The sequence below is a fragment of the Phalacrocorax carbo genome, chromosome 17 (genome assembly GCF_963921805.1).
Source record: "Phalacrocorax carbo chromosome 17, bPhaCar2.1, whole genome shotgun sequence".
Taxonomy (NCBI): domain Eukaryota; kingdom Metazoa; phylum Chordata; class Aves; order Suliformes; family Phalacrocoracidae; genus Phalacrocorax; species Phalacrocorax carbo.
In genome coordinates, this window is record NC_087529.1 from 4,793,122 (window position 1) to 4,820,829 (window position 27,708).

The 27,708-nt window shown below is 41.2% G+C and overlaps 1 protein-coding gene across 1 annotated transcript; it reads left to right on the top strand.

Moving 5' to 3' along the window:
• Positions 1-27,271, top strand: APPBP2 (amyloid beta precursor protein binding protein 2). Its single transcript, XM_064467956.1, has 13 exons — positions 1-185; positions 10,288-10,376; positions 11,519-11,670; positions 12,194-12,317; positions 16,827-16,995; positions 17,740-17,829; positions 18,309-18,376; positions 18,460-18,565; positions 18,871-18,995; positions 19,200-19,285; positions 19,713-19,903; positions 20,327-20,492; positions 21,344-27,271. Exons 1-13 carry the CDS (start codon positions 45-47, stop codon positions 21,595-21,597), a joined length of 1,761 nt encoding a protein of 586 aa, XP_064324026.1. The 5' UTR covers positions 1-44; the 3' UTR covers positions 21,598-27,271.
• Positions 27,272-27,708: the final 437 nt, after the last annotated feature.

The following is a 27,708-nucleotide window of genomic DNA, read 5'->3' on the forward strand; positions in this document are numbered from 1 at the left end:
GGGGGGGAAAGTGGGTGGGAGGAAGGCGGCTCCGCACACCCAAGATGGCGGCGGTGGAGCTGGAGTGGGTGCCCGAGACGCTCTATAACACGGCGATCTCGGCCGTGGTGGATAGTTACGGGCGGGCCCGGCGCCGGGACATCCGCTCGCTGCCCGAGAACATCCAGTTCGACGTGTATTACAAGGTGCGGGGGGAGGCGGTGGGGGCCCGAGCGAGGCCGGGCCCGGCCGGGCCTGGGGGAGATGGAAGGAGAAGCGGGCCGGGCGGGGAGGAGGAGGGAGGGAAGGTCCGCTGCCGGCCCGCCCAGGCCTCTCCGCGGGGCGCTCGGAGGGGAGGGGGGCGCAGGGCCTCGCCCCGGCGCCGAGTAGGGCCCGAAGGACGGGCTGGGGGTAGCCAGGGCCTGTGTGGGGCCGTCTGGGCTGCGGCTGAAGGCGAGGAGGCACCGGGGGGAGGCTCGAGCAGGGCCGGGGGACCGCGGCTTTCCCCCCGCCCCCCGCGCTACTCGTGGGCGCCTGGCCTGCGTGGAACGCCCGGGGGCTGCGGGGAGGGAGGCGGCAGGAGCCCCGTGGGGGAGGACGGGGAGAAGGGGCCTGTCCTTGGGGCCCTGGGGTGAGGGCCCGGCCGGGGGAAGATGCCACCTCGCCTTTGGAGCTGGAGAACGGGTAGGGGCAGGATGAGAGCAAGCCGTCTGGGTTGGAATATGTGTTTTTTCCTTTCCCCTCCTCCCCCTTTTTTTTTTTTTTTAACGTATTGGAGAAGGTGATGTCAGTGTTAGAAGAAGCAGAATTTGCCATGCTTTTGTATCTTTAATGATCTGGTAGAAACCAGATGAAAAGAACTGAGACTCATTTAATGATATAGTTTATTAACCTCAAATGCTCCTTTCATGAAAGGGCTGTTTCTGATCCAGCTGCCTCTAAAATAACCAGAGTTAGAGTAAAAGGTACACTGAGATGGTCCATTAATTTCTGTTGTCCACTAAAAAGGCATTTCATCCATGTACAGGAACGGCGGGAAATGAGCATTCATCAGGGAGAAACAATGTGTAAAAAACCAAACAAAATACCTGAAGATGGGAGATAACCCTTCTTTCCTCTGCCAGTAAATTTATAAAAGTCTAGGATGTGCTAAATGAAGTAATTCTTTAGATGAATCTCAGAACCAGCAGTAGTGGCCCATAACATATATAGAGAGTACCAACATTTATATGGAAGATTCATCTTCACTAGAGATAGGGAAACTGTTTCTACGGTGTTCAAACAGGCACGTACATTTTCTGTGTAGTACCTATTACTTGTCTGCCTTATGTGTTGAGAAATATGGAAACCCCTTTCTACCACATATGAGCATGCTCGCAGATAATGATGCGGTTGACATATGGCAATCGTCAGATAAAGACTAAGGATGTGGAGCGAACAGTGTGGAAGAATATTTTGGGGTTTGTTTTCAACTGTTAATAGGTATGACCATTGTCAGATGAACTTTCTTGGCATCTCCTGTCCTTTTGTCCATGCAGGTGAAAGGATGGTACTCTGTGGCTTTTAAAAGCATAAAAAACAAAGCCTCCTTTTAATGATAGATATATCTGAGTATGTATTATTCCCAGGTTGTTTAAAAACTCATCTGTGGGTGAGCTTGATAGATCTTTGATTTCTTATCCTTTTGTTAGCACTCTTCAGTGGTTGCATTGAATCAGATTCATATGGAGCTGTTCCATGATGAAAAAAGAACCTGCAGTGTATCTGACTTCTAAGGAGACTTTCTGTTTGTTCTGCCTGTGTAAGTTGGTGTGTTGTCTTGTTGGGCAGAAGATAATAAACATGCTAAGAACCTGTCCTCAGAATAGTGTTTCTGTTGTACTAATGACTAGTTGGTATAACTTTTGTTAATGACAGTGATTTACGTTGCTTTTCCTATTATTTCTGTGTTTTACAACAAGACAGTCTTTGATAATCTGAAATGTGTAAGGTACTCCTATATTCCTCTTACAAACTCACACCTATGAGATGTCCACATACAGAATAAATAAAACTAGGCTACACAGTGCAGTGAGTGTTCTCCTGTTGCTGCCAATGGTAGGTTCGTCTTCCGTGTCTTTGCTACTTAGGGGTTTTTTTTATATCTTTTCTGTGTAGGAGGACCTATCCTCTTTGAGAGTCACATTCAAATTAGCTTATACATAAATGTAACTAAACCTTGGATGGGATGCTTGAACGCAAATCTGCAGCCCTTGCTAAATGGTGTTCTGTATGCAGAGATGTCTGCCTGCAGTGAGTGCCTGGAAGCCTAGCCCAGATTACAAGTATTTTGGAACAGCGTTTGCATTTTTCTATGCACCTATACAGCACTTAGCAACTGGTTCTTGGTTTCTGTATTGGATGGCTGCAGCAATACAAACGACAGAGCTGAATTGGGTTAGCATGAGGACACACCTGTGGACAGTCCTCTCCTGTTGTATGTGGTGCTCATTTTACTGTTTTTGTCCTGGATACAGTCATTTTCAAAATCATGGGTATATTAAATATCATTTCAGGTTGGTGAGCGATGTTCGGTGCATGCTGACTGTCAAGTTCTTTAAAGCAGAAGTAGAATTTCCAAAGTCACCAACATTTTTTAAGACAATCTAGAAAACTTCTAAATCTTTATTCTCGTTATGTGGTGGTGGTTGTTGCTGCTGTGTTGAGGGGGGGTGTCAGGTAGTTGTTAGTATTGTATGGAATAGTACTTATTCTTCAAATACAGCTGAGGAAAAGTTATGTGTAATTGAGGATTTGCAGGAATAGACTTCATTGAGACCCTGAAAAAGATAGACAATCACTTACTTTCTGTGATGATTAAAAGGAATAAAAATGTTTCCAGTCTTTCACATATAACTTGTAAGTAATTGTTTGTTATCCAGGTATTAATCATGGGTTGTGATATTGGATAAACTGCCACTGATTTTGCAAAAAATAAAAGGTAATATCAGATTTTATTTTGATGCAGGGATGTTAATTGGCTGCGGCCATACAAAACTGTTTTCTATCATATCCATTGGTATGAACGCTCAAACTTAACGTTTGCCAGTCTTGCACAGGTTGCCAAGCTATTCACATTGATTAAGAAGCCATCAGTAGGATGAAGTCCTGTGATAACAGCGGGGATAGTCAATGTGCTGTTATTTAAAAGGGAGGAAAATGCTAGCACAACATCTTGGTCTTTGTTTTTTCCCCAGGGTACCCTCTAATCTAGTGTTTGGTTCTATTATCATAATATAGTGCCTTTATTTCCCATTCCTTAACAAATCCCATCACTTTTAATCCTACACATTCCAGAATTGTTAACTTTTGAGACATGCCTTATAAATTTTTGCAATTAATGAGGAATCAAACCTGGGATAGTTGCAGAATGTCCTTTGATGTGGGCTTGATAAGCAGTAGGTTCTGCTGTGAGGAGACAGAAGCAGGCAGGTTCCTAATACTAAGGGTATTTATCCATCTGTAGCATTCTTAAACAATGGCTAAAGCTTGAAAAAAGCAATATCAAATAATCATGATTGTAGTAAAACAACAAACCTGTACTGGTCCGGCAGGGCGTTACTGGATTTTTTTCAGCAGCGTTTGACTTGCAACCATTAGAAAATAGAGTCGGAGCAGAATGCTTGTAAGGATATCCTGCAAACCTTCAAATCTACATTTGTGTTAAAAAAATGTTAAATGTCGTATTAATCACAGCTGTATTTTTGAAGAGCTTCATAACTAGTATTGTTAGAAGTAACACCTGTGTTGGGGGGAAATAATGTGCAAACATATTTTGTTTTCTTTGTGTCTTTGCCAGGTTTATGTATATCTTGGTTGTGGTGTTTCCTAGTAAAACTAGTCAGGTTCTCTTTCTTGGTTTTTGTTTTCTCTTTTTTCAGGGGAGGGGGAGGGGGGGGGTGTCTAGTTTTTAGAGGCCTGGCAGGTAGACAGGCCATTTGCAAATGCTGAAATTCTGTATTAAAAGTAGGTGGCAACTGGAATAAACTGTAAAACCTAAAAAACAAACAACCACAAAATGAGGAAAAACGAATTATTATATTTTGTAGTTTGTGATAGAGTTTTGAGGGAGGCAGTTCGTCCAGTTTCTGCTGACAGAAATCAGACACTGAACTATCTAGTTTGATGACTCTTCAGTTGGTGTCTCATATAGAATTCGGTTCTTTTCCCCCATGCCTCAGCTTTATATTCTGGGTAATTAGCCCATTTCTTTGGTTCTCATGGTGCTTTTGAAGAGATACTGCTTCATTAGTTCTAGTGTTCTCTATCATAGGTATTTGTTGCAGTTACACAATGGCAGGCTGATTATGGACTTGTATTGGCTAGCAAGGAGTGCCATCCAATGTTTATTTTCCTTTTGGAATATCTTCATTATGTGTTTTTCTTTTTTTACATTGATTTTTCTTGAAAACCACTTGGGTCCAATGTTCTTTGAATGTTTTCTGATGAGATCATTAACCACAGGAACAATTGGAGATGACATTAGTTTGTTCTAGTTAAGTGCGGAGCTGTAACCTTTAGTAATTGCACTATGCTAACTTGTTCAGCATTAAAAATTTTAGGCAAAATCCAGAAGGTTATAATCATGCTTCCTCTCTGAAGTGGTAGATAAAACTTCTGAAGTGCTCCTACCCTGATGTGAACCAAAATACCAGATTTTGAGTTTAGATCCTGATAGCTCCAACTTCGATAATACTGAGTGTAGCTGCAGTATCATGTCTTCTCACTGTGTTCTGTTAATCCAAAAAAGAAAAAGCACGGCTAATAAAAGCTCTTGTATCGCATCTAGGTATTCTTTGAGCCAAACAAAATTAATATACAGGAATCTGCTGACTGTTCACAACAAGCAATAGAACGTCCATTCTTTGCGTTGCAGTAGAGATTGTTTTTACTGATGAAGAATGATTATAAGCATAATTTCTGTAGGATCAAAATAAAACTAGCTTGTCCCAGGGCTTCAGTCTCCTGGGTATTTGACAAGAGTGAAGAGGATAAAACTGCCTGTGAAATGAAGTGTAGCTCTGCTGCTGTAGTGTTGAGTTTTTCTGACCAGAAGAGTACAAACAAGGTCATAAGCAAGCAATGTATCAGGGACAAAAAAAATCCCGGAGTGAACGGGTCATAGTTTGTAGGACTTCTGTTGTGACTGATCAGTGTGAGTTCACACAGACTTAATTACATGCATGCTGCTGTCTGTTTGGGAGTCAGAAATTAAATGTATATGTGGGAATCAACCATGACTTCTGTATTTGTGCACACACATCACCGTTCTGATCATCTGGTCAGGCTTCTGGCGCAGTGTGTGCAGTAGGACGTCACTGAACGCTGCCTCAATTAAATCATATCCTTGCATTGCCCCCTTGTTAATTTAAAAGGGGGCGATTTAAATTAAAAACTTTCACAGTGTTTTTCCAATTTTTACTCTTTATTTAAACACGTGCCTTATTTCTGTAGTCTAAATTTAGACTAGAACTGATTGTCTTTTCTTGTTATGTCTTTACTGGCTCAAAACTGCTTGCCTTTGCTTACCATTCTTCTAACTCACACTACTCTGTTTTTTCTTTTTTGTTTTCAAACCTCTGTGGGGCATGTTTGCTAATCCTGATATGCTCTAGCTGCCCTATTTTTAGTCAGTATCCTTGTTGAGTCTGAGATGCTAGAACTCATCAGAATTCAGATAACAAGGTCACATTATGAACAGAGGTGTTCAGCTCCTGCTTAAACAGTAACTCTTATTTCCACTTCATTTCCTTTGTACTCATTTAACTTCAAAGCAAAGTGGGTTTCCCCACTTACTGCTGCGGAGAATCATACGTGTGTGTGACTGTAAGGCTCAGACTTTGCATCCCTTGTGCGGGACTCTGTTGATGTGATACAAAAGACCTTGCTGATAAGGTACAGAAAGAGGAGTGATTGGGAAGATGTGGAGAAGTGCACTGTGTGTGAAAGCAGTAGGTTCCAAAAGCTGTCTCTGAAGTTAGGCTTATTCAGTAAGGCTGGGGTTTTTCTTGATTATTTATTTGACTGAGATTCGTGAAGATCAGCCTCCTAACTGGTAGTACATTTTCAGAGAAGAGCTGTTAAGTTTGCTTTATTTTTATGCCCTAAACAATACCGAGTAGAACAGGTGCTTGTCCAGAGGCTTTGTAGCTGGTTTTGAAGTTGATTTAAAGTGATCGAATGCACCTACATTTCTAACCGATTATTTTCTAAGGCTGTTCCTGCCCGCCCCGTGTATGATGAGTCATTTGTCAACAGGTTGATGCAGTGCACTGACGACTCTCAAGGAACTTTTTCCTTCCTTGTTAAGTAGGGAAGGAAGACTGTGGTTACAGCCAGCCTTTTCTCCACGAATACCGGTGTTTGCTGATTAAGTATACAGTCCTTGCCAAATTTGGCATGATATTCCACATTACGATATTAGACATTACTAAACATGCTGGGGAGCTCCTTAGAATTCCTTGTGTCTTTAATTCTTACTGAAATATCCATATTTATTTTTCAGTCATCTTCTGAACTGGAGCAATAAGAGCATATTTTTCAGATTGCGTATGCGACACTTCCGCTTCTAGAGGGTCCTTGTACAACTGGTTAGGATTAATCTCCAGCTGCTCTAAAAAGGGATATTTTTTTTTACCTTTTTATTGTTTTTTCATTGGGTTTAGAAAAATCTTTTCTCTTGAGCTTGTACATAGTGAAACAGGGCAGAGTGTTGGTGATACAGATACCATATAGCTTTTTTCTCTTGTGTTAAGCTTTGCTTTTGCTAGCAGTTTAACACATCTTTGCCTTTATTTTCAGGGGCTGCTAGGAAGCAGTTAGAGCTCAGCTTAATCTATTCAGAGGCAGAAATCTAACAAGAACTTTAATAGAATTACATGTGCATGATGATATAATAATAGATAAGTTACAAGTCAATGGTGTTCATATAGTGGTGTACCCAATTAAACCTATGCAACTCTTGGATGTTTAGGTGGATGTGTTATGAGTTAAATATTAAGCCTTAGATCCTGAAGGAGCCTCCTGGTGATTGTCTCACAGCTATGCAAAACAGTTTGCTTGTGCATGTGTGTAGTAATATGCCTATATATTAAACTTATGCCTTGATTCCTGTCCTCAGTGCCAGAATTTGTGTTAGTAAGAGCATACTGCAGGCTTTTATTCAGTATTTTATAGTTAAAGAAAAATAAACCTCTCTGTTAAGCTCTAAATTGGTTAAGTTTGTGTCTAAAAGGCGTTTGTTTCTTAAGAAAAGAATAGTTCTTCAGAAGTCCAGACCTCTGCCATTCTTGTTGGGGCATGTTTTTCTTGAATCACAATTTTGTTTTGTTTTTCGTGTTATGTAGCAAGGCTGTGGTCAGGAATTCTGTCTCTCTGGAGCTTTAACAAGAGAACCATTTCTTCAGGGCTTGCAACTGCTTCTCAATGGGCAAACAAGCCTTACTGAATCTCCAGGAATTGCTTCAGTTTGATGCATACTCACTATTTCCATGTCAGTTTTTGTTTGAAAATATTACTGTAACAGCTACAACGGTTTCAGGAGCCTTCATGCTGAGTTAGTTCCTTAAAAGTGTTTGCCAGCGTGTCGAGGGAAGGGGTGAATAGTGTGGTAAACAAGGATAGTGTGGTAAATCAAGGATACTGTATTTCTGGTTATACCGGTGAAAAATAGGTTGTTTCTGCATGGCAGAATGGTGCAAATGTTTACCTCTGAATTGGGATGAGAGATGTGCAGATAGGAGACTTGGACCTTTGGGCTGTAAGCCAGATTTTACATGTGCCTGAAATAATTGATACATCAAAAATAAGGGTGTAGTTTGGGACCTCCCCCCATCCTTCTCCCCAACCAGGGCATTTATTCAATCACATATAACAGCAGGCATATTACAGCATGTGTTTTTGTAACTTCATAAATATATTAATCTTTAAAAGTCTTGCTACAGTTAGTATTTGGTAAACTAGCATCAGAGTAACCTCTGGGATTTTTAGTTAGCACTGCAAGGTGATAAGGAAATGATAATGTACTGGGTTGAAGGCCTGAATGTTGAACATGTGATAGTACTTGTGATTGTTTTAAGTGCTGGTAAAATAGTTTGGGTATATGTCTTAGCTTTGTGCAGAAATTATCTTATCAATTATTGATGTCTACTTTCAGTTTTGGGCCTGCAATACTAGGCAAGATTTAATCCTCTTTCTTGATTGCGGAAAATACGTTTTAGGTGTTAGAACAGTTACCATTAGACAGCTGTGTTGAGCAAAATGAGAACACTTAACCACGACTGTGGTTTTTAAATACACCAGACTGGGTGTTCTTTCACTGCCAGAGAGAATATAGCTTCAGAAGAAACTCTGATCTCTTTGAAGTACAGGGATGCGGCACCGTTAGCATGCAAACTTGCATCGCTTTTGAAGGAGTTCCTTTTTTTAAAAAAATAAATGACTGAAAGGAAAACATTCATTTCTGGCAATTGACATTATTAGGTCAAAGTATTTTTGAAGTTTTTTTTGTAGGTTCTGTTGTTAAAGTAACAAACATGCTGTGCTGTAGAATCAGTGTCCTGTGCTTTTATAAGAAGAGTTGACTAAAACTAAATTTCTGGCTGGAGGAGATGCTCTCACATGCTTTGCTTTGAATACTAATTCATCTGCTTCTGGGGTTCGTGGAGAAAAAGGTGAACCAGACACAAGATACCTATCAATAACAGTATTTTAAGAAATATTAAAATTTTCATTAAATCTGTGTTTATAATTGAGCATCTCTAAATAATGTGTTCTCTTGGCCTTGCTTTTGCTTACATAATAAGGGTAGCTGCACTCCTCATGTCAAAGTTCTTCAAAGCTGTAAAACCTGCTCAGACAGCACAGAGGACCATGCTGTGCGTATGAACATGCCCGTCTTGGACAGCGTCGGTTTGAATGTCTTAACATATGGACTAGAAATTAGAGTGTTCTGAACAACTGGTATGAGTGCCATGTAGCAGTGCCTTACCTGCGTGCTCACAGTGGCGCGAAACTCAAGGGTGTCGTCTGGTTTGTCTCTGTGGGTAAACCGTAGTTTTCCCACCCCTGCATCACGTAGCTCGGGTACCACAGAAGAGCAGAAATGGAGCCTGAATGGCCCGTGGTGAAAGATGCAGCTTCTAGAGAGAAGTGCCTGAGTGACATAAGCTACTGGCTTCTCCCTTTTTCCCCTTGGAGTTACTGCCTCACAAAAAGATTTTTGTTGTTGTTAAATTAGAAAAGGCTGTGTGTTACCTTTCTAGAAGACCCAAGATAACACACGGTTGTGCTGCAACAGTCCGGTGCGATCCCATACTCTGCCTCTAGCAGAGGCTGGTGATGGCACACATGACTATGGCAAGCGTGTAGAGGTGCTTCCTTAGGTTACGTACCCTGCTTTCAGCCGTTTGTGGTTCAGGGGCTTCAAGATATCAGGAATTAATAACCTGCCATGGATTTTCCTGCCATATATTTGTACAGTCACTTTTGTACCTCTGTAAATCCTTAGTGTTTATAACATAATGTGGCAGAAAGTTCTGCAACTTAACTATGCACTGCATGAAGAGCTGTCTCCATGGTTTGATTTTTTTGAACAAGCCAACTGGTGTGTTTGCTTATCTGCAGACGCAAATCTGTTTGGGCATAAAACTAGCCATTGCTTTTAATAAATGCTTGAACAGATTCACTTGAGTTTTCCTGTTTACCCATGCAGGAATTACTTGTGTAAGCTCAGGTATTAATGGGGTCAGGGCTTCTGCCTGTCTTTAGCTCTGGGTATTTCTGAGTCACCAATTGCAGAACTTGTGGGTTTGGGGTTTATTTATATCTATTTATTTATATACAATGTAAAATCTATTTGCATGGCTGCATGTTAGATTGTGTCATTTAAAAAAAATGTTTTCAAAGTGTTTGGTGTCAAAGAAGCTATTAATTGTGTATTTTACTGGCTTTAGGGGGTTTTTGGTTTTGTCTTGGCTTTATAGCTCAGGTGTTGCGGTGTTTTGATGACGCAGGTGGAGATAGACACCCAAATAAATTTGTGGATACAAAAACTTGAAACAGCCTATGGAGCTCTCATAGCTTGTGTGCTCAGTTTTGAAACGCTGAAGTTGTGCTCTTGTGTGGAGGTAGTGGAAATATCACTTTTTAGTTGGCTGTATTTCAGCACCTTGAAGTCTAGATTTCATCATAAGTCATCTTTACTATTAAGCTAAATTTCCCAGAAGTCCTGGACTTAAATTTTTTAATATATTTCTATTTTTCTGTCAGCTTTACCAACAGGGCCGCTTATGCCAGCTGGGTAGTGAATTTTGTGAACTAGAAGTTTTCGCAAAGGTGCTACGAGCTTTAGACAAAAGGTAAGTGTCTCAATATATTGATAATTCTCATTTCAGCTGTCACCTCTTCATCTAGGTTTTGAATTTGGAAGATGTCTCTAATTTTCTTGGTCTTACTAGCCTGTCTGTTAACCATAAGAGTATTTCTTTAGACTTACAGATGAACTTTTAAGTTCCAAAGTCTCTCCGTGTCTCAAAAAATTAAAACAATCTTCTGTGTAAATTCATGAAGTTGTCTGTGGTACTTGATCTCCAAAGCGCTTTCTTTGTTATTGCCATGCAGTCAGTCAGCTGTTGCGGTTTAACCCCGGTAGGCAGCTAAACACAGCCACTCGCTCGCTTCCCCACCTAGTGGGATGGGGGAGAGAATTGGAAGGGTAGAAGTGTGAAAACTCATGGGTTGACATGAAGACAATTTAATAGTTAAAAAGAAAAAGAAAGCCACAGAGACAGGAGGGGAAAAGCACAAACAAGAAAAAAGTGATGCAAAAACCCCTAGTTGCTCACCACTGACTGATCAACACCCAGCCCGTCCCCGAGCAATGGCAAAGTATCTGTTTCTTGCTGTTGTAGCAAATCAAGTGAAGGGTTATCAAGCCGATGGGACTGCCCCAGTTAAATGACAGTTCCTGTCATTAAATACTCGAATTTGTGCTGTTAAGCTCAGAACTTGATTTTTTTAAAACCAGATCCTTTGTAAGCAGAATAAGCTTTGGGTCTTTAGACATACCTCCCTCCCCCTGACTGCACACGTGTGATGTCAGTGGGTTCGTCACTGCTCATTTATCTGCAATTTCTGTGGGAGATGTGGGGTAAGGGTGGATTTGAGGCTTCTTCTTCCTCTAAGTTTTAGCTGAAAATGTTGTTTTCTAGTTTTAATATTCTGTGGGTAACTTGTGTTTTGCTTACATTGGAGGGTGTCCTTGTAAAGAACTTTGTGTAAACTCACTTCATTTGTTGGATAACCCAACAACTGTAATCCATTAGCCTTGAGACTGACAATTATGCTTGTATTCATCTGGTTTGGGTTTGAGAAGAGGGTTGGAGTTATTTCTCTGAATCATTACTCATTTGAATTCATGGCACTCAAGAGCCAACTGACTGCAGTGTTTTAAAAACTTCATGTGTGTTCAAATTCTTTTTTTTTTTTTTTTTTGTTTCAGACATCTGCTTCATCACTGCTTTCAGGCTTTGATGGACCATGGAGTAAAAGTTGCTTCTGTACTGGCCTATTCTTTCAGTAGACGGTGCTCCTACATAGCAGAATCGGATTCTGCTGTAAAAGAAAAAGCAATCCAGATTGGTTTTGTTCTAGGTAACTGGTGATGATAGGCTCTTTGAAGTATGATGCTTTCAGTTTAGCTAATGCTAATTCTTTTTCATGTTGATGTCTGATTTCTTTTTCAAGAATATGTGGTTTTTGGAATGTAACTTTCAGAAAATTACTTGCTATCATAAGAAAAATATATTGACTTTTAATATCTAAGGGTATAAGATTATCTTTGCTATTTGAAATGTTTTGGATTTAAAATTTTTTGCAGATGTGCTGCTTAACATTACTAAAATTATGCAAGTCTTATTGGTAGGTTTTTCTTGACAGAAAACTGTAGAAAAACTATGTAGTACCAAAAAGTCATCCTCAGCTGAAGGAGAATTCTTCTACTCTTATTTAATCCTTTTTCAGTTCAGGACTAGAGGGTTTAACCTTGACAGCATTCCCATATGTAGTATGCTGCTCTATGAAATAGGTAGTCTTCTTACAAGACTTGAGCAAACCCTTTTTTTCTTTTGCTGTTCAAATTTCTGTTTGTTCTTGATTATTTCCCCCCCCTCCCCAGGGGGGTTCTTATCAGATGCAGGCTGGTACAGTGATGCTGAGAAGGTATTTCTTTCCTGCCTTCAGTTATGCACCCTTCATGACGAAATCCTTCATTGGTTTCGCGCCGTAGAATGTTGTGTAAGGTGAGCTCACCTTTAATTCCTATATGTCTTGCTGTAAAATGCACATTAATATGTTACCGGCTGCCTTGAAGCCATCAGGCTTCTGATGCTCCCTTTAGTATTCTGCTACGCCAAAATACTTCCCTGGCTAGAGCTAAAGATCAGAAGGTGCTTGTTTTACGCGAAGCCCTGGGGTTTCAACTTGTGAACTGGCAGCACAGTTCATTGTTAAAAAATCCCCACCGTTTTGCCTTTCTGCGTAACGTGTCGTAGGTAAGAGGTGCTGGACAGCGGGAGTGGTCCAGCACCCTGGGTTTTTTCAAGGTCTTTTGCACGTGAAGCAGTGTTATGTGTTGGTGTTTGAAGCTGTATTTACTGCAAGAAGAATTTGCTAAATCCAAACACAAATGATGTAAATACGGTTGAGCAGAAATAAAAGGGAAACGTACCTTTCCTGATTCCAGATCCAGTGAGTTCTCGTGCTCCACGCTGAGCTACGCGGCTGTGTGATCTGGTAAATATCTAGGTGTCTAATTGTGGTGGGCACCTTCAGGCACATCTCAGACGTTTGGAAAAGAATTTTTGCTTTTGGGTTTTGCATTTGGGTTTTGCTGTTTCTTACCTTGTTTCTCAAGGCCTGTAGTGGGGTCTATTGAGATGCAGTTCCATTCGCAGAGGCCTCAGACATTATTGCTTGTAGTTCCCAGCTGCTCTGCTCTTAGGCCTGCATATCTAGATGTGTGCTGCACTGAGCCAGGCTGCAGCAAGCAGCCAGGTTGTTTTCACTGGTAACACCGTGACTGACCTCTTCTGTGTGCTACAGGTATGTGGTTGAATACCTGTGTGCTAGTGAGAATATTTTAAATAGGATTTTTTTTTTTAGCTGCTGTAATGAACAACAAAGTATGTACTGTGTTTATCTGAATATAAGGCAAAACTTGTTTTGGAAAACCGCTCAAAAAAACCCCCTGCGTCTTATGTATGGTTGGACAAATATGAAGAGTAAATAGGCTTTGCCAGTAGCTGCTTATTATGTGTGCCAACCAGAGGGCCCTGGCAACGGCTGCTGCTCTGCCCTGTTCTGCCCTGCCTGCTACCGCTGCCTTTCACTCCAGAAATAAGATGACTCCAGGAGAAGACTGGGCACATGAAAGACCTTCTTAGAACTGGGGAATGGGAGACACAGTAATACTGCTAGTACTTGGTTCTTTGCCTTCTAATTAATCTAAAAAAAGTTTCCTAGTTGTATCTGGCTGTTTGGCACGCTGGAGAAGTTACCTTAAGAATAAACTCGCTCCCTATAGAAAAAAAGAAAATAAGGTAAAGAAAGGAAGAAGGGTAACTCTCTGGACAACAAACAGCGTACAGCCCACGTGGCTGTGGAAAGATGACTTTCATTTTGTGCTAGGCAAAACCATCCGATGTTGGGATGGACTCTTCCAAACTGGAGATGTTAATTCTGTTTGGGTAGAGACAGCCATTGTTCTGGTGCTGAAAGCTGGTGGCCTGCGTGTAACATTTGGGCAGCAGTGTGGATGTGGAGACGCTGCCTTCTGTTCGGGCATTTCCCAGACAATCAAATAACTGCATCGTTCAGCTGGAAATATATCAGACAGAAAGAAGTGAAAACACTTTCAGAAGTGCTAAGTATGTAAAATCCGAAAACCTTTTTGTGGGAGAGAGCAGTAATTATACTTGGCTTCAGTGTCTTGAGGCAGTAAGATAAACTTTTTGTTGTTACCATCTACCTTATTTACCATAGAAATTTATGGTTTTACCAGTTACCATTCCACCCTACTGTAGAATACCTTGTTCTTACCCCTGTGCTTGCACTGGAGTGAGGTGGAGTTCTAAGAGAAGAAAATTTAAATCCAGCTTTTGAAAATATGACACTCTTGGAAAGAAGTAGCTCTTCTTAATCTAAAAGCTGGAAAGTCGGATCTCTAGGAGTTTAGTTAATACATTGCAGTATTAAGATACAATTTAAAGAATGTAAAGTTTTGTGTTGTTTAGACATAACTTGATGTTTCTTTGTACTAGTGGTAGTAAATTATATGGAGCAACTTGAGGAGATTTGAAGATTTGAGATGTCTACAAGCATGTGTACTGCTTCTCTGCATGTGGTGTGCTCCTTTTGGGTTTGCTTTCTCTCATTATTATACGTTAACCAATAAGGCACAAATACGTGGTTCTCCCACTTCATTGTTTCACATTTTGCTGACTCTTGGGTTTTTTTTTCCTGATGCTTTTAGACTTCCTAAGCTGCTGTGTAATATTGCGTTTGCTAGGTTTGTATGCTAGTAGAGAATGATTTTATTTGGGCGGCGGGGGGGGAGTTATTCCCCAAAAGCTGTTATTGCAGACATCAAAGAAGAGTCATAGCTATTAGCATAAATGTCCTCAGGCATTTATTCTTCCTCTTGGCTTTATCTTCTAAAATTCCTTTGGATTTATAAAGGATATTTTGCCACTCAAAACTGGATCACATAAACTCTGCTTATCCTAGAGGATTGGGTTAAGTTTAGCTTGTTTTTCTGGTTGATTTCTTGGGTTTTAGACACTATCACTGCAGCGTCCAGGTACTGGATATTGTCTTTCGCAGGCACTTACCTGAATTGCAGTACTGTCCCTACTGGCTTATACCATTACATGGGGTTTGGGCTTCGTATTTTTGATGCTGTGTAGCAGCTCCCGATTGAATGGTGTAGGCAAAATTGTTTCCCTCTTCAAGGAAACTGTAAGTGCTTAGCTCTTCTCTCTAGTTTCTTTAAAATTCCCATCTCTTGTTGCTTCAACGTTAGGTAGTTTGCTGTTGCCTGTGACCAAGAACACAACGTGCTTCTACGTCACGTTTAGTTCTCAGACCTCATTTAAGGGAAAATGTGGCCATTGACTTTTTTTCTTCCTGGTCTTGAGCCGTGTTGCTGTGTTTCACTTTGGAAAACTTGTGTTTATGTATCTCCTTTCAGGGTTTGTTTTTTTAAGTTTTATTTTCTTTTGATAATCATCTTTGTGTGGCTAATACACATCTGCTGTGTGCTTGCCTGCCACTCCCTTCTTGTGAAAATGTGAACTTTATTTACTTTCATGTTAGTGTCTGAGTTTGATGATACATTTCAATGGGAGGGTATAGGAGGAGGCTATGTTAGACGCAGGCTGAATTTATAGGACAGACTTAGACATTTGACTTTGCTATTACAGGAGGCATGGCTACAGTAACATATAAATCTCTACTCAGGTTTAGAGAAGAGAGGCATTTGATCAAAACCCTCCCTGTTCCCGCCTCCCCCCTTGACAGTTTATTGGAAGATCTACCATAATGTATAATAAAAGGTATAAAGTGCTGTACTTATACATTAGCTCACATTTCCAGAGTTTTAGCCTCCCTGCAATACAGTGTTAGGTTCTGCTTCGATTCACTTTGTGTATTTCTCTTACTGTGCTGTGTTGTCCTCCTGATTTACCAAGGCTTGCCTGATGTTTTTCAATCCCTGTTACTCGTTGCCCAATAAGAGCTCTCCAGGAGGGACAATGGAGGTTAATTTACCAAAATTTCACGTGCGCTCAATGACAGGCATTTGGAGCAGGGCAGGAACAGCTGTCTCTTCTTAGCCTGCAGTGGGTAGGAATACAATTCTGCCCTTTAGGCTTGGAATATAACACACACGTTTCTAATATATCTCTTTAAAGTAGATAAGCATCAGTTTACACTTAAAACCCCCTTTTACTTTTGTTTTAAATAGATGCCAGAAGCTGAATTTGTTACTTCTACAGAGAAACAAGAGTATCTTTCAGTAGTGCTGTGTTTATCCTCTGCATTTGGCTGTCCTTTCATGAAGCTTCTGTTAATCCTGTAGTGGGAAAGGCAGCAGGTTAAAGGTGGGGCAAGGCAGGGGGAGGTGCTTCAGAGTTGTTGTGAACTGCGTCCACAAAGTAGTCTGCTCTGGCCGTGCCAGGTCAGTGCTGGGTATCGCGCTGAACAGATGTGACGGTATCTCCTATGAAGCCAGCCCCCTTCTCCAAACCCCCAGAACAGAGAACACCCACTTGTGAAGCACTGTGCTGCTTGAGGAAAAAGTGCAGAGGTGCATGAAAACTATGGCTGTGATTACTCAGTGTCTGGTTCGGCTTACCATACTTTGGAAAGGAGCTAGAAGGGATTTAATACTGTATATTACAGGGTTTTGGAAATGGAATTTTATCAGCGTTGAGAAGAACGGATTTTATGAAAAATAAAGCCACCACACCAAAGTGGTTCATGCATTGGATATGTAAAACTGCATCAATATGTAAAATCATTTGACATCTCCAACAGTAAAAATTCTTGCCGCGCAAGAGACAAAGCGTGGTGTACTGAAACAACGCTCTGTAAATATTCTTCTGTATTACTGAATTCACAGTGCAGTGTCGTTGGGATGACAGCGCGGTTCTGTTGTAAGTATAACACCAAATCGTAGGTCCATGGTGCTGCCGTATCTTGGAATGATTTATTCAGACATCCTTTAGAAGATCTCTTTACCTCTTCCTAAGGTTGCTGCACGTTCGAAACGGTAACTGTAAATATCACTTGGGAGAAGAAACATTCAAACTCGCTCAGTCTTACATGGACAAACTTGCGAAGCACGGGCAGCAGGCAAACAAAGCGGCGCTCTACGGGGAGCTGTGTGCACTGCTCTTTGCCAAGAGCCACTACGATGAGGTGAGTGGGGTTGTGGTTTGGTTTTTCTTCACAAAACTAGTTGCAAAATCTGCTAGGTCGTTCCATGACTGGCTCATTATTCTCGTTACCTTTCTAGCTAGAGTTCCTGATATCTCTTGGTACCTGTGTGACAGCACCAGAGGAATACTTAATTTATCGACTTTTCTGTGTTGTTCTAAGTTAGTCTACGAGCTCTTAGCAGTGCTTAGACCAGCATTAAGAAATGTGTGATCAATAACCCGCATGTACTACCAATCTGTAAATGAAATATAAAAAGCTTATTTTAATAGGTTAAAATGAATAACAGAACATGGGTAACAATTCTTTGCACCTACTTTATAAAAACCTGTGACTTAAGTGTAACTGCTGTATAAATCGTGGGTTTTATTTAGCTCCTCAGTTGCACATACCAGGAAGCTGTCCTATACAATAGGAATTGTGAGGATTACATAAAGATTATAAAATACCTTTTTTGTCTGTAAAATAGCATATAATCATTGTAATAATACATAACTTAAGCTAGCGTAAAATACTTACTCATTCAGTATTAACCTTAAGAGGGCTTTTTAAGTCTGTCTGAAGACTGAGCTGAACAAGTTTCACTACACATAAGCAATTAAACAGAACCTTAAAAAATTTGTAATGTAAATGACTGGTTTATTTTTCCAAGCCAAGTAATATTTTTCTTGATGTTGTAACGTAGCGAAGTTCCAGCTTCATTATGTTGGTAACTTTGTTCAACAGGCTTATAAATGGTGCATAGAAGCCATGAAGGAGATCACGGTTGGCCTGCCTGTAAAAGTAGTAGTGGATGTTTTACGACAAGCTTCAAAGGTGAATTTTGAATCTTCCCTATTCCCTTTGTAACTAAATGCCCACCAAGAACAGGTGAGGACAGGCAGTACCTCCAGAACACTTGGGTAACCAGGTCAGTCTCGTGAGCCTTACAGCTTGTGGTTTGTGTTTAATTGGTCCACCTCAGCTCAGTCCTGTGGGGTTTTGGTTTTTCCCTTCTTCCTGAAGCAGCTGTTGAAATGAACATCGTGACAAAGTTAACCTGAGAGCATTCCGTAAAAAGGTGGTTTGTTTCCCCTCTTTGGTCTAGGCTAGGTACTGTACTAGCCCTTTAGGCATTTACGGCAGAATAAAGTTCAAGTTTATTAATGTTATCTGTGAACTTTTTCTTACATAACTGAAAAGTCATTTAGTAACCACGATATTTTGAGATAAAATAGTAGCTAGCAATTGGACCAGTATCTGGAGACGAGTCCTGAGCATACGCCTTTTCATATGCTTCATTTCAACCTGTTTAGGCTTGTGTTGTAAAACGTGAATTTAAGAAGGCCGAACAGCTGATAAAACATGCAGTATACCTTGCCCGGTAAGTAGCATTCCAAAAAAAACCAAACCTTCTAAAGTTATGCTTAACTTGACTTGTTTTGTAATATAAGTATGTTTCCACAGGGAGCATTTTGGAGCCAAACACCCCAAATATTCCGATACGCTACTAGACTATGGATTTTACTTGCTCAATGTAGACAATATATGCCAATCTGTTGCAATCTACCAGGTATGCAGCAGGGCTAAATGCCTGTCTTCCATTTCTCTTGACAGTCATAATCTCTCAAATGTTTCTGTTGAAAGTCACATACAGTTAATTCGTAGAGACAGGTAATAGCTGATTTAATTACTGCAATGTTTGTTCTTTAAAACAAAACAAAGCCCACATATTTACTGCCTTACGTATGTAGGTATAGGCCTACAGAAATTCAGAGCCAGTAGATTTAATTCTTCCCTTTTTAACAGTGAGAGATATTCATTAGGGTATTTTTCTGTGTTAACCGATGAGATGTTATTCTTGTAACTCTTTTTCAGACGGCTCTTGATATCCGGCAGTCAGTATTTGGAGGTAAAAACATTCATGTAGCCACAGCTCATGAAGACTTGGCTTATTCTTCATATGTTCACCAGTACAGCTCTGGAAAATTCGACAATGCACTGTGAGTACAACTGTGTGAGGTATGGGCAGCAACTTCAGTACTGTAAATGGAGAAAGATGTTCTTAAACGATACAGATTTCCAGTTAGAATTTAAATGTGTCTGATTATTGTGTTCATGTTTGTAATATTCTGTCATTCATCTGCTAACTTATATATGTATCTATCTCTTGATTATTATTTTTTTTTTTATTTAAACTCTCTCAGATTCCATGCTGAACGTGCTATTGGCATTATAACTCACATTCTCCCAGAAGACCATCTTCTCTTGGCATCTTCAAAGCGAGTTAAAGGTAGTACCCTTAACTGTATTGCTGGGAGAGTTTGAAGTCAGTCATCCAGATATGTTTATCCTGTTCCCTAACACAGGCCGTGTAACTTGAGGTTTTGTTCAAATGGAGGTCACTCCTGAACATTCTCTGTAGTCCTTGGTGATCTCTGTCAACACACCTGAAAAATACAAAAAAACCCTTATTTAAAACTTTGCCAGCAGACTTTTTTTGGAGGGACGGAGGGGGAGAAGGTAAAAATACAGAATACAAAATATATGTTAGGAGCTTGATGTCTGGTCGTACCTGTTTGAAAACAGTTAGTAATACACACAAAGCCTGACCAGATGTCTCCCGACATGCCTTGGGCACCTGGCGTTCTGCTACCTACAGTTAACACCTCTTTGTGTTTGGAACACTGTAACGTTGGGTTGTTCTCTCCTATGCTCAGCACTTATCCTGGAGGAGATTGCAATAGACTGTCACAACAAGGAAACTGAGCAGAGGTTACTTCAGGAAGCTCATGACTTACATCTGTCCTCCCTCCAGTTAGCTAAAAAAGCCTTTGGGGAGTTTAACGTACAAACAGCAAAACACTATGGCAACCTTGGAAGACTGTATCAGTCCATGAGAAAGTTTAAGGTAAGATCATATCGACATAAAGGTCTTGACTTGAAGTCTGCAAGGCATCTATCACACAAATGATGAATTCCAGCGTCCACAATTCGTAAGTTCAGTTGGTAGTTTTATGGTTGGGAAACTTGTACTTTATAATTCATCTCTCCAAAGCTTTGTGCAAAAATAATCAAGGTGCACAATGCCTTCAGAGACAGGGTGATGGCAATTTTGACACCTGAAAGAGTGATATTATTTGCTGATCCACTTAACTAAGAATTTGGAGAACTTGACTTGGTTTTGGCTTTCTTACTTCTTGCTTTTCTATGAAATAGTACAGACTATTTAGTCGCTACATAGTTACATTTCTTTAAACCTTGCTTTTTTTCCCCCCTTTTTGTGGCATGGTGGGTGGTGTCTGACTGACCTCTGTGAACTTGATCCCCACAGGAAGCAGAAGAAATGCACATCAAGGCAATTCAGATTAAGGAGCAGCTTCTGGGCCAAGAAGATTATGAAGTTGCCCTGTCAGTGGGTCATCTAGCTTCTCTCTATAACTATGATATGAATCAATACGAAAATGCTGAAAAGCTTTATTTGAGATCCATAGCAATTGGTAGGTGATTCTCACGATGTGGACTTTCTAGCAGTTTTAATGCTACAGGGAACATTATTGAAAAGCATGTCAAAGTTTTTAGTAAAGAACTTAATGACATGTGAGGAGTTTATTGTGTATGTGCGTTCAGTCTAAATGTAATGCTTTTTCTTGAGTGTTCTCCCGGGGACTGAATTCTGGAATTGCATTATTATCAGGGCTTTGTCAAGATTCCCTCTGGAAAGCATCTGGAAACAGACTTCAAAAGGAAAAAAAGAGCTTGGGTGTCAGCCTCTAGGTCACTTTTGCAGTTAAAGCTTCAAAAGAAATGGAAAACTGTGGTGCCTGTCAGCCGAACTACGCCCATATGAAATATTTTTCTTGCCCAGTATCGTTTGCAGTGAACTTATAATTTCAAATCAAGTGCATCTTTGGGTCATGCTGGAGCTTAGTTTTGAGGCTCGCTCTTCACACCGTTATCGTGTACAATGTGTTACAGAAAAATTTATGACTCCAAAGTAGAAAAACTGAAAAACAACTTCCCCATTTTAAAATGAATTTGGAGCGAAGGTGGGACGCAAAACGACTGTCGTCTTTATATGACCCCTAGATTTTTATGGCTGTAAAGCTATAGTACAGTTAACAATCGGCGCCCCGAGGACAAGTTACAGTACCCTTAAAGGAAAAGGTAGAATTCAAACCAACATCCAGGAAGCTTGTGAGTTGCTTGTGATCTTGATTTACCGTAGCAAAAACGTGGTGATTTGCTGTAACAAAAAGGTTCGCGTTGCTGGTAAAAACGGTATGAGAAATGAAATGCAGCGTATGGGCGGATTACCTTTTTAATTCCGTTTTCTTTTGGATTTCTTTAGGAAAGAAGCTTTTTGGTGAAGGATACAGTGGACTTGAATATGATTACAGAGGTCTCATTAAACTGTACAATTCCATTGGCAATTACGAGAAGGTTTTTGAATACCACAATATTTTGGCCAATTGGAACCGGTTGCGGGATCGGCAGTTCTCCGTTACGGATGCTCTGGAGGACGTAAGCACCAGCCCTCAATCCACTGAAGAAGTGGTCCAGTCTTTTCTGATGTCTCGGAACGTTGATGGACAGAGTAGCTAAGAACTCGGTCAATTAACCAGTTAAGGTTTTTTCCCCCGGGTTACAGGGGGAAAAGTCATACTGTGAAATCTAAACCATGTAGTTCTCCGGGGGCTGGAATTTGCATTGAAACACTGGTCCAGTCTACTGAAGAGTGCCCATACGGATGAATGTGTGTTAAATTCTTATCAGCATGTGTATGGCATGTTTAGTTGGGCTCACATTTTTAACTCGGTATTCCCAAAAACCCCTTCTTTCTCGTCTTTCAAAAGAAGCTACTTTGCAGAAAAGTCTGCAAGAAAACATGAAATAAAACTGTTTGAGTTCAAAAGAGTTGCATTCTTATTATGAATGGAAGGTTTCATCGAGGGCTTTCTTCCGATATATAGAAAGAATAAATGCCGTACTGTAAGAAGTTATACAAGAAAGGTCTTTTTGCTGTATGCATTGTAGCAGAGTTGGTCGTAAATATCCAGAAAAGGGAGAATGCCTTAGCCTTGGCTGCTGCCTTGTGAAGAGAAGTGGCAAAGAACCACTTTGGAGAGCAAGATCCTCGTTGTGAACCACGATAGGTTGTGAAGCAAGTGGCCGCCGTACGTTTTCAATATCCAGAACTGGACCAGTGTTCACCTGTGAGCGATAGAAGATCCAGTAGACCAGCAATCTTAGTTTTCTTTGGTACCAACCAAGAGTGCTAATCTTCTGAACAGGACCAGGAAAAACAAAAGTGGACCAGCCTGCTAGAAGCAGTTTTTGGACCAGTGGCTTTAATTTAATATTTCTGCCCCTGCATTCACTTTTACAGTAGAATTATTTCATTTAGATGTATGATCAGTGCAAAATTATATTCATGTAATAGATACAAATCTAGGAAGTGAACGTTCTTTAGCGGTTGCGATGGCATGTCTTTACCTAGTGAGCTTATACAAATATTAATGTCGATGCCACAAGCAAAAACTAGAAATGCTTAACTATTTGCTGCAGCCATCTTTTTATTTTCCTTTTTGAATGGGCTTACTCTAATAATTGAGGCAGTGACTTGTTTATACCAGTTAATAGTTTTGTATTACAATCCAGTTCAATTTTATGTTTCTGGAGAACACAACTTCTTGTATAGTTTGCAGGGGTCAGTGGAAAATGCCAAAAAGCACAACAGGTCTTTTTTTTTTTTTTGTGATGCTTCATTTCTACATTAAACAACAGTACAACCAGAAACTGATTCCTTTATATTAATTTAAAAAGCAGAAGTCAGCTGTAAAGATCCTTTAATAATGCCTATCTCACTAGCTTGTCTTAATTTTTCTTCTGTTGAGGGGGGCTGCTTGGTTGTGTGGTTTTTTATTTTTGTTTGGGTTTTGGTTTTGTGGGCTTTGCTTTGATCTTTTGTTTTTTTAATGTTGAGGTGATACTCATTGACAGTCTGTGTACCATAGCAAACTAGAAACAACTCACTGCTGTTACCTCAGTTGTTCTTGCAGCGGCACAGAGGGAGCTCCTGTGGTTAGGGTTCTGTCAGGTTTGCGCTTTCTCCCTCCCCCCGCCCCAATTTTCAGGGGTTTGTAACTTGGCCGTGGAAGGTCAGTGCGAGCTGAGGCTCGGCAAGCACGGTTCCTACGGGACTTGGACTGGGTGTTTCGTTTGGGGTCTGGTTTTTAATTTGTTTATGGAGTTTGGGACAGGGAAAGCTGCTTGTTGGTCTTCCAGAAAGAGCGCAGAGAAGAACTAGCAATTTCAGACACGACTTTGAGCTTAATGGCTCTTTTAAGAACTGAAATTTTACAGGCCAATATTTCACATACTGGTGCCTTCAAGTATATTTTTGGGGGGAAATTTAACATGCAGTTATGCAATTTGTGGAGGCAGATTTAACGACTGCGTACTTGGAATATCTTCATTGATGTGAAAAGTATTATCTGCATAAAAAATCCCCTGTGGTGTTAAGACTTAGACCGCAATATATCCTCAACGGCTGTTCGGTAAAAATCCAACTTAAAATTATGCAGGGATTTAAAATCTAATTTATTTATAGCAATTTTTGTTTATGACTGCTTTAGGTACTACAAACAAATTCAGCTATCTACAAGGCAAAACATTTTTATCCCTGAATGCCCATACAGCAGGGCACTTACGAATTCTTTTCTTAAGAACTTCATCATTCACAACTTCTATTAAAACTATTTAAAATTAAATGAAATATATAATACTAGTGTCAGACATAAGCAGGGAAGGTGTGCTTAGAATTGTCCTAAAGAAGCTGTGTAATTTCTGTACTGCAGAAGTGTTTAAAAGCTTCAAAGTGGGGATATGAATTTACACCTGTGTTAGCTGGAGACCATTTATTTGCTCAGGGTTTCCAGTCTTGGGTCTCCATTTCCAGCTTTTGACTAAGGAATCTCAAAGATCTCACGGTTTTGTGTTTGGGGTGAGCTGTGTTATTTGATTGATACCAGTGGAAGTGGTCTACGTGAACCGCGGCTGTTAGTTCAGCTGTAGTTTGTGTGCGTGTTCCATGGTTTGCTGTCAAGTTAGGGCAACCAGGAGAGCTTCCAGCGTGGGGCAGGTCAGGGAGTGTTAACGCTTCTATCCGATAGCCGAACGCAGTAGTTCATCTTGTTTAACGGGTAGCTTTATTCTCAGATCTTGCTGGGTGGATGTACTTTTCTTTCTTAAAGTACTTGACCAGCATGTTATCTATACTTCAGTGCATTGGCTTGTCTGGAAGGAATTAAGGTCCCAAAAGTCACCCAGAACTCTTTGATAATGGACTTCGGCCAAGAAACGTGCCTTGGCCAAGAGTCGTCGCAGTGATCCTTGTAGGACTACTAGCCTGCTTTTCATGTGACTGAATTAAATCTAAATCCTGACTTGACTCTTGGGTTGAACTTCTCACTGTAGCATCTTCTCACCCCCAGTGGTGCCGAGGCAGGTAAATCCCAGAGAAGGGTGGCTGTGGCTGATTGCTAGCGCTGTTAAAGCACAGGAGGTTTGCAGAACTGCCTACAGAATGCTCTGTTGTCTGCTCCGCATGCTGTAGCTTGGAACCTTCACCTAATGCTGCAGATGTAACATTATTCTCCCTGTAATAACACAAAACTGACCTAGTTTTTGGTTCTATATCTCCTAAATGGAGTTCTCAGATGACGTCTGTGGTGGCATCTGGAGAGTCTCTGAAGTGTTGTGGTGTTAGTCGTGAGTCGCTGTTACTGTCTCTGCTGTTACAGTTTGTTGTTCGATGCTGTTGAGAAAGCAGGAGTCCAGTCGGGTGCCTTCGAGGAAGGGAGATGGCCTGTCCCTCCACGCCAATGTGGTTGGAGTAGATCTTGTAGTATTACTTCACTATTTTGTGACTTCTGCCCCAGGCAGAGCTGAAGGAGCAGAGGGCGCGGTGCCCTGCGCGCTCCGCGCTGTGCGGTTTTCCAGTGCGCAACTTGCCAGCAGGAACCCTGCGCCCCCCTCTCTCCCCTTAGAGGCAGGACCGGGGACTCCAGGGATTTCCCTCCTGTCGTACCCCGGCGCAGGTTTTCCGTACGCCTCCGACTGTAAGTACTGGGGCCGGGGCCATGCGTTCGCCTGGCGCGGCGGGAGAGCTCACGCCCCCTGTGACTCAAGCAGCCAACTATGAAACACTAGATAAAGTTAATTAATAATTGGCATTTTATAGATGCACAAGGCACCCACCGCTAACCGAGCAGGTGCTGTTTGGTGCTGGCGGTAGTGGGGGAGGCCTGTGAGTGGAAATCCAGTGAAATGCGTCATCAGAGTTTTTCTTGAAGGTAAGTCATTTAATCGCACCAGAGTAATTGGGTGCAAGTGGTGAGGACAGGTGTCACCCTGAGGAAAATTATTTCAGCTATTGTTTAAATTAAACCCTTCATATTTTATTTTCAGCGTAATGTTATTTGAAACAGTAACTTGTATGTCCTGTTTCATGCGAACGCTGCAGTTCGTACAGGGAGGGAGGAAGGCGATGTCGGGATCCCTCCGCTCTTCTTAGGACTGAATGACTTGTTGTGGAAGGGGGAAAGTACGCAAATGTTTAAGAGCTGACAAAGGGAGAAGGGGAAAGGTGCAGAAAGAAAAATGAAAATAAGCACATCCCTCGGCTACTTGAAGTAATCAGCCAGTGACTGTTTGGCCCCAAACAGTTGTCTGGTCACTTTTTTTACAGCGTGATATAAATTACAACCAGTAAGTGTCTGCCTCGCTGTCCTAGTCTTCACGTGCACTCTTTACTCTGTACCGATACCTGTCGTTTAAGACTTTCTTTTTCTTTTTGCACACAGTTTTTGTTAAATAATTTTGAAGGGGTTTTGTTGTTGAATTCTAACTTATTAGGACAACGTTGTTCTTCTGTAACTTTAAAAATGAAGTTTTTTCTTTAAATGTGCTGCAGTCTAGAATTTGCTAAAGGTGCCGTTGTGCTGCTTCTCATGGTACAAAAAAAAAATGCACATTTAACTTGATTCCTTTTTCTAGTCCTACGTGTTGGTAGAGTACAAAAAGGAAAACGCAGCGTGCCTAAAGCATGATTGAAGCTATTGACAAAAACTTCACTTGATTTACATGGATCGGATTTGACTTTGCGGGCGAGCGGCAAACAGCGTGGGGGAGATGCTGCCGTTACCGCTCTTTCAACGGCGATCCTTCCCTCTGCCTGTGCAGAAACCTTATTTTATTGAAAGGTCGGTGTTTCCCTTTTTTCCTTACATTTTATAATAAGAAAATTACTGGCCAAACATTGGTAGCAAATCCGACGCTTCGCTGTGGGCCTTCCCCCGGTGGACACGACTGGCCTGTTGCACGTTGTGTTTCTTGGCCTCGCGAGGATTTCGGTGAGAAGCGGGGAAGAAATTTCCTTTACCCAGAAATAAACGCAAATACGTACGAGAAATCGGCAGCACCGGTACCGCTTTTGTCCCTACATCTCAGGAACGTTTTAGGCAGTGAAACAGGTTTCCCTTGGGTGATACAAAGGTGCGTGCGCTAGGGTCTTGTTTAACAATACTTCATTGCAATCCTAGGTATCTATAGCATGAGTGGCCTTAGTGGGTTTGTTGAAGTGCACATTTTTTTTTTTTCAAAAGTAAATTTTAAGATTAAAAAGATATATACTATATAAATATATAGAGATATTTAGAAACTTGGTTTGTGGTGCACAAGTTCAGTGTTGGATCGCTAAATAATTGTCGCAGGTACCATACATGTAACTTTTCTTTTATGTATTTTCCCTTATGGGAAGCGATGTTGCCATAGTAACTACAACTTTACAATTTCTTTACTACTTAATGATGTGAATGAACTCTACGTTTTATTGAATATTACCAGGTTCAGTACTATTTTTATACTTTATTGAACTACAGGGGATTTTAATTTAATAGCATTTTAAAAAAAGATGTTGCTTGAACTGTATAACTGTATAAATTGAACTACTTACACAAAACCCACCTCTACACCAGACTCTCTACCTGTAGTGCCACGTTCATTTATATAAGAGTATCTTGATCATTACTAGACTCTGAAGACCACCCTGCTTGTCGTGTCAAGACTGACGTTTCGTATCCTACTTCTCACAGACCGCAGCGCCCGGCATAATTTGTAACCATCAAACCATACTATGTTTGTAACCAGCATTGTGATATTCTGTAACTGTATTGCTAAAATGAAATATTGACCTAATAAATATAGTGTTCCCGCATTTTGAAGTATCTGCATTGAATTTGGTTAAAACTTTGCTTTCAGCACACCCGCCCTCTCGCTCCCCCTTCTCGGAACGTGTGACAGCGCGCATTTGGCTGTACCTGCTTTTCCGCAGGGAGCTGGAGCAAGGCTAGAAGCAGAGCTGATCCGAACGCAGCTTCTGGGGCGCTGAAGCCGCCTTGCAGCGGCTCTGCGTTTGTTGCTTCCTCCGAGCTCTTTCGCCAACGTTACCTTTGTTCGGGTGAGTCCGGCTCTGCCGCGCGCCCAGCCTGGCTCCGTAGAGACGGAAGAGCTGCGCGCCGCCTCGGGGCGAGTTGGCTCCCCTCGCTGTCAGCTCGCGTCGCCTCGCTGCTCGCTGCAGCGCGGCCCCCGGCATGTGAGGACAGTCTGTGTTGTGGTTGGCTTAATTAACCGTAGGGAGAGCAGGTGGTGCCG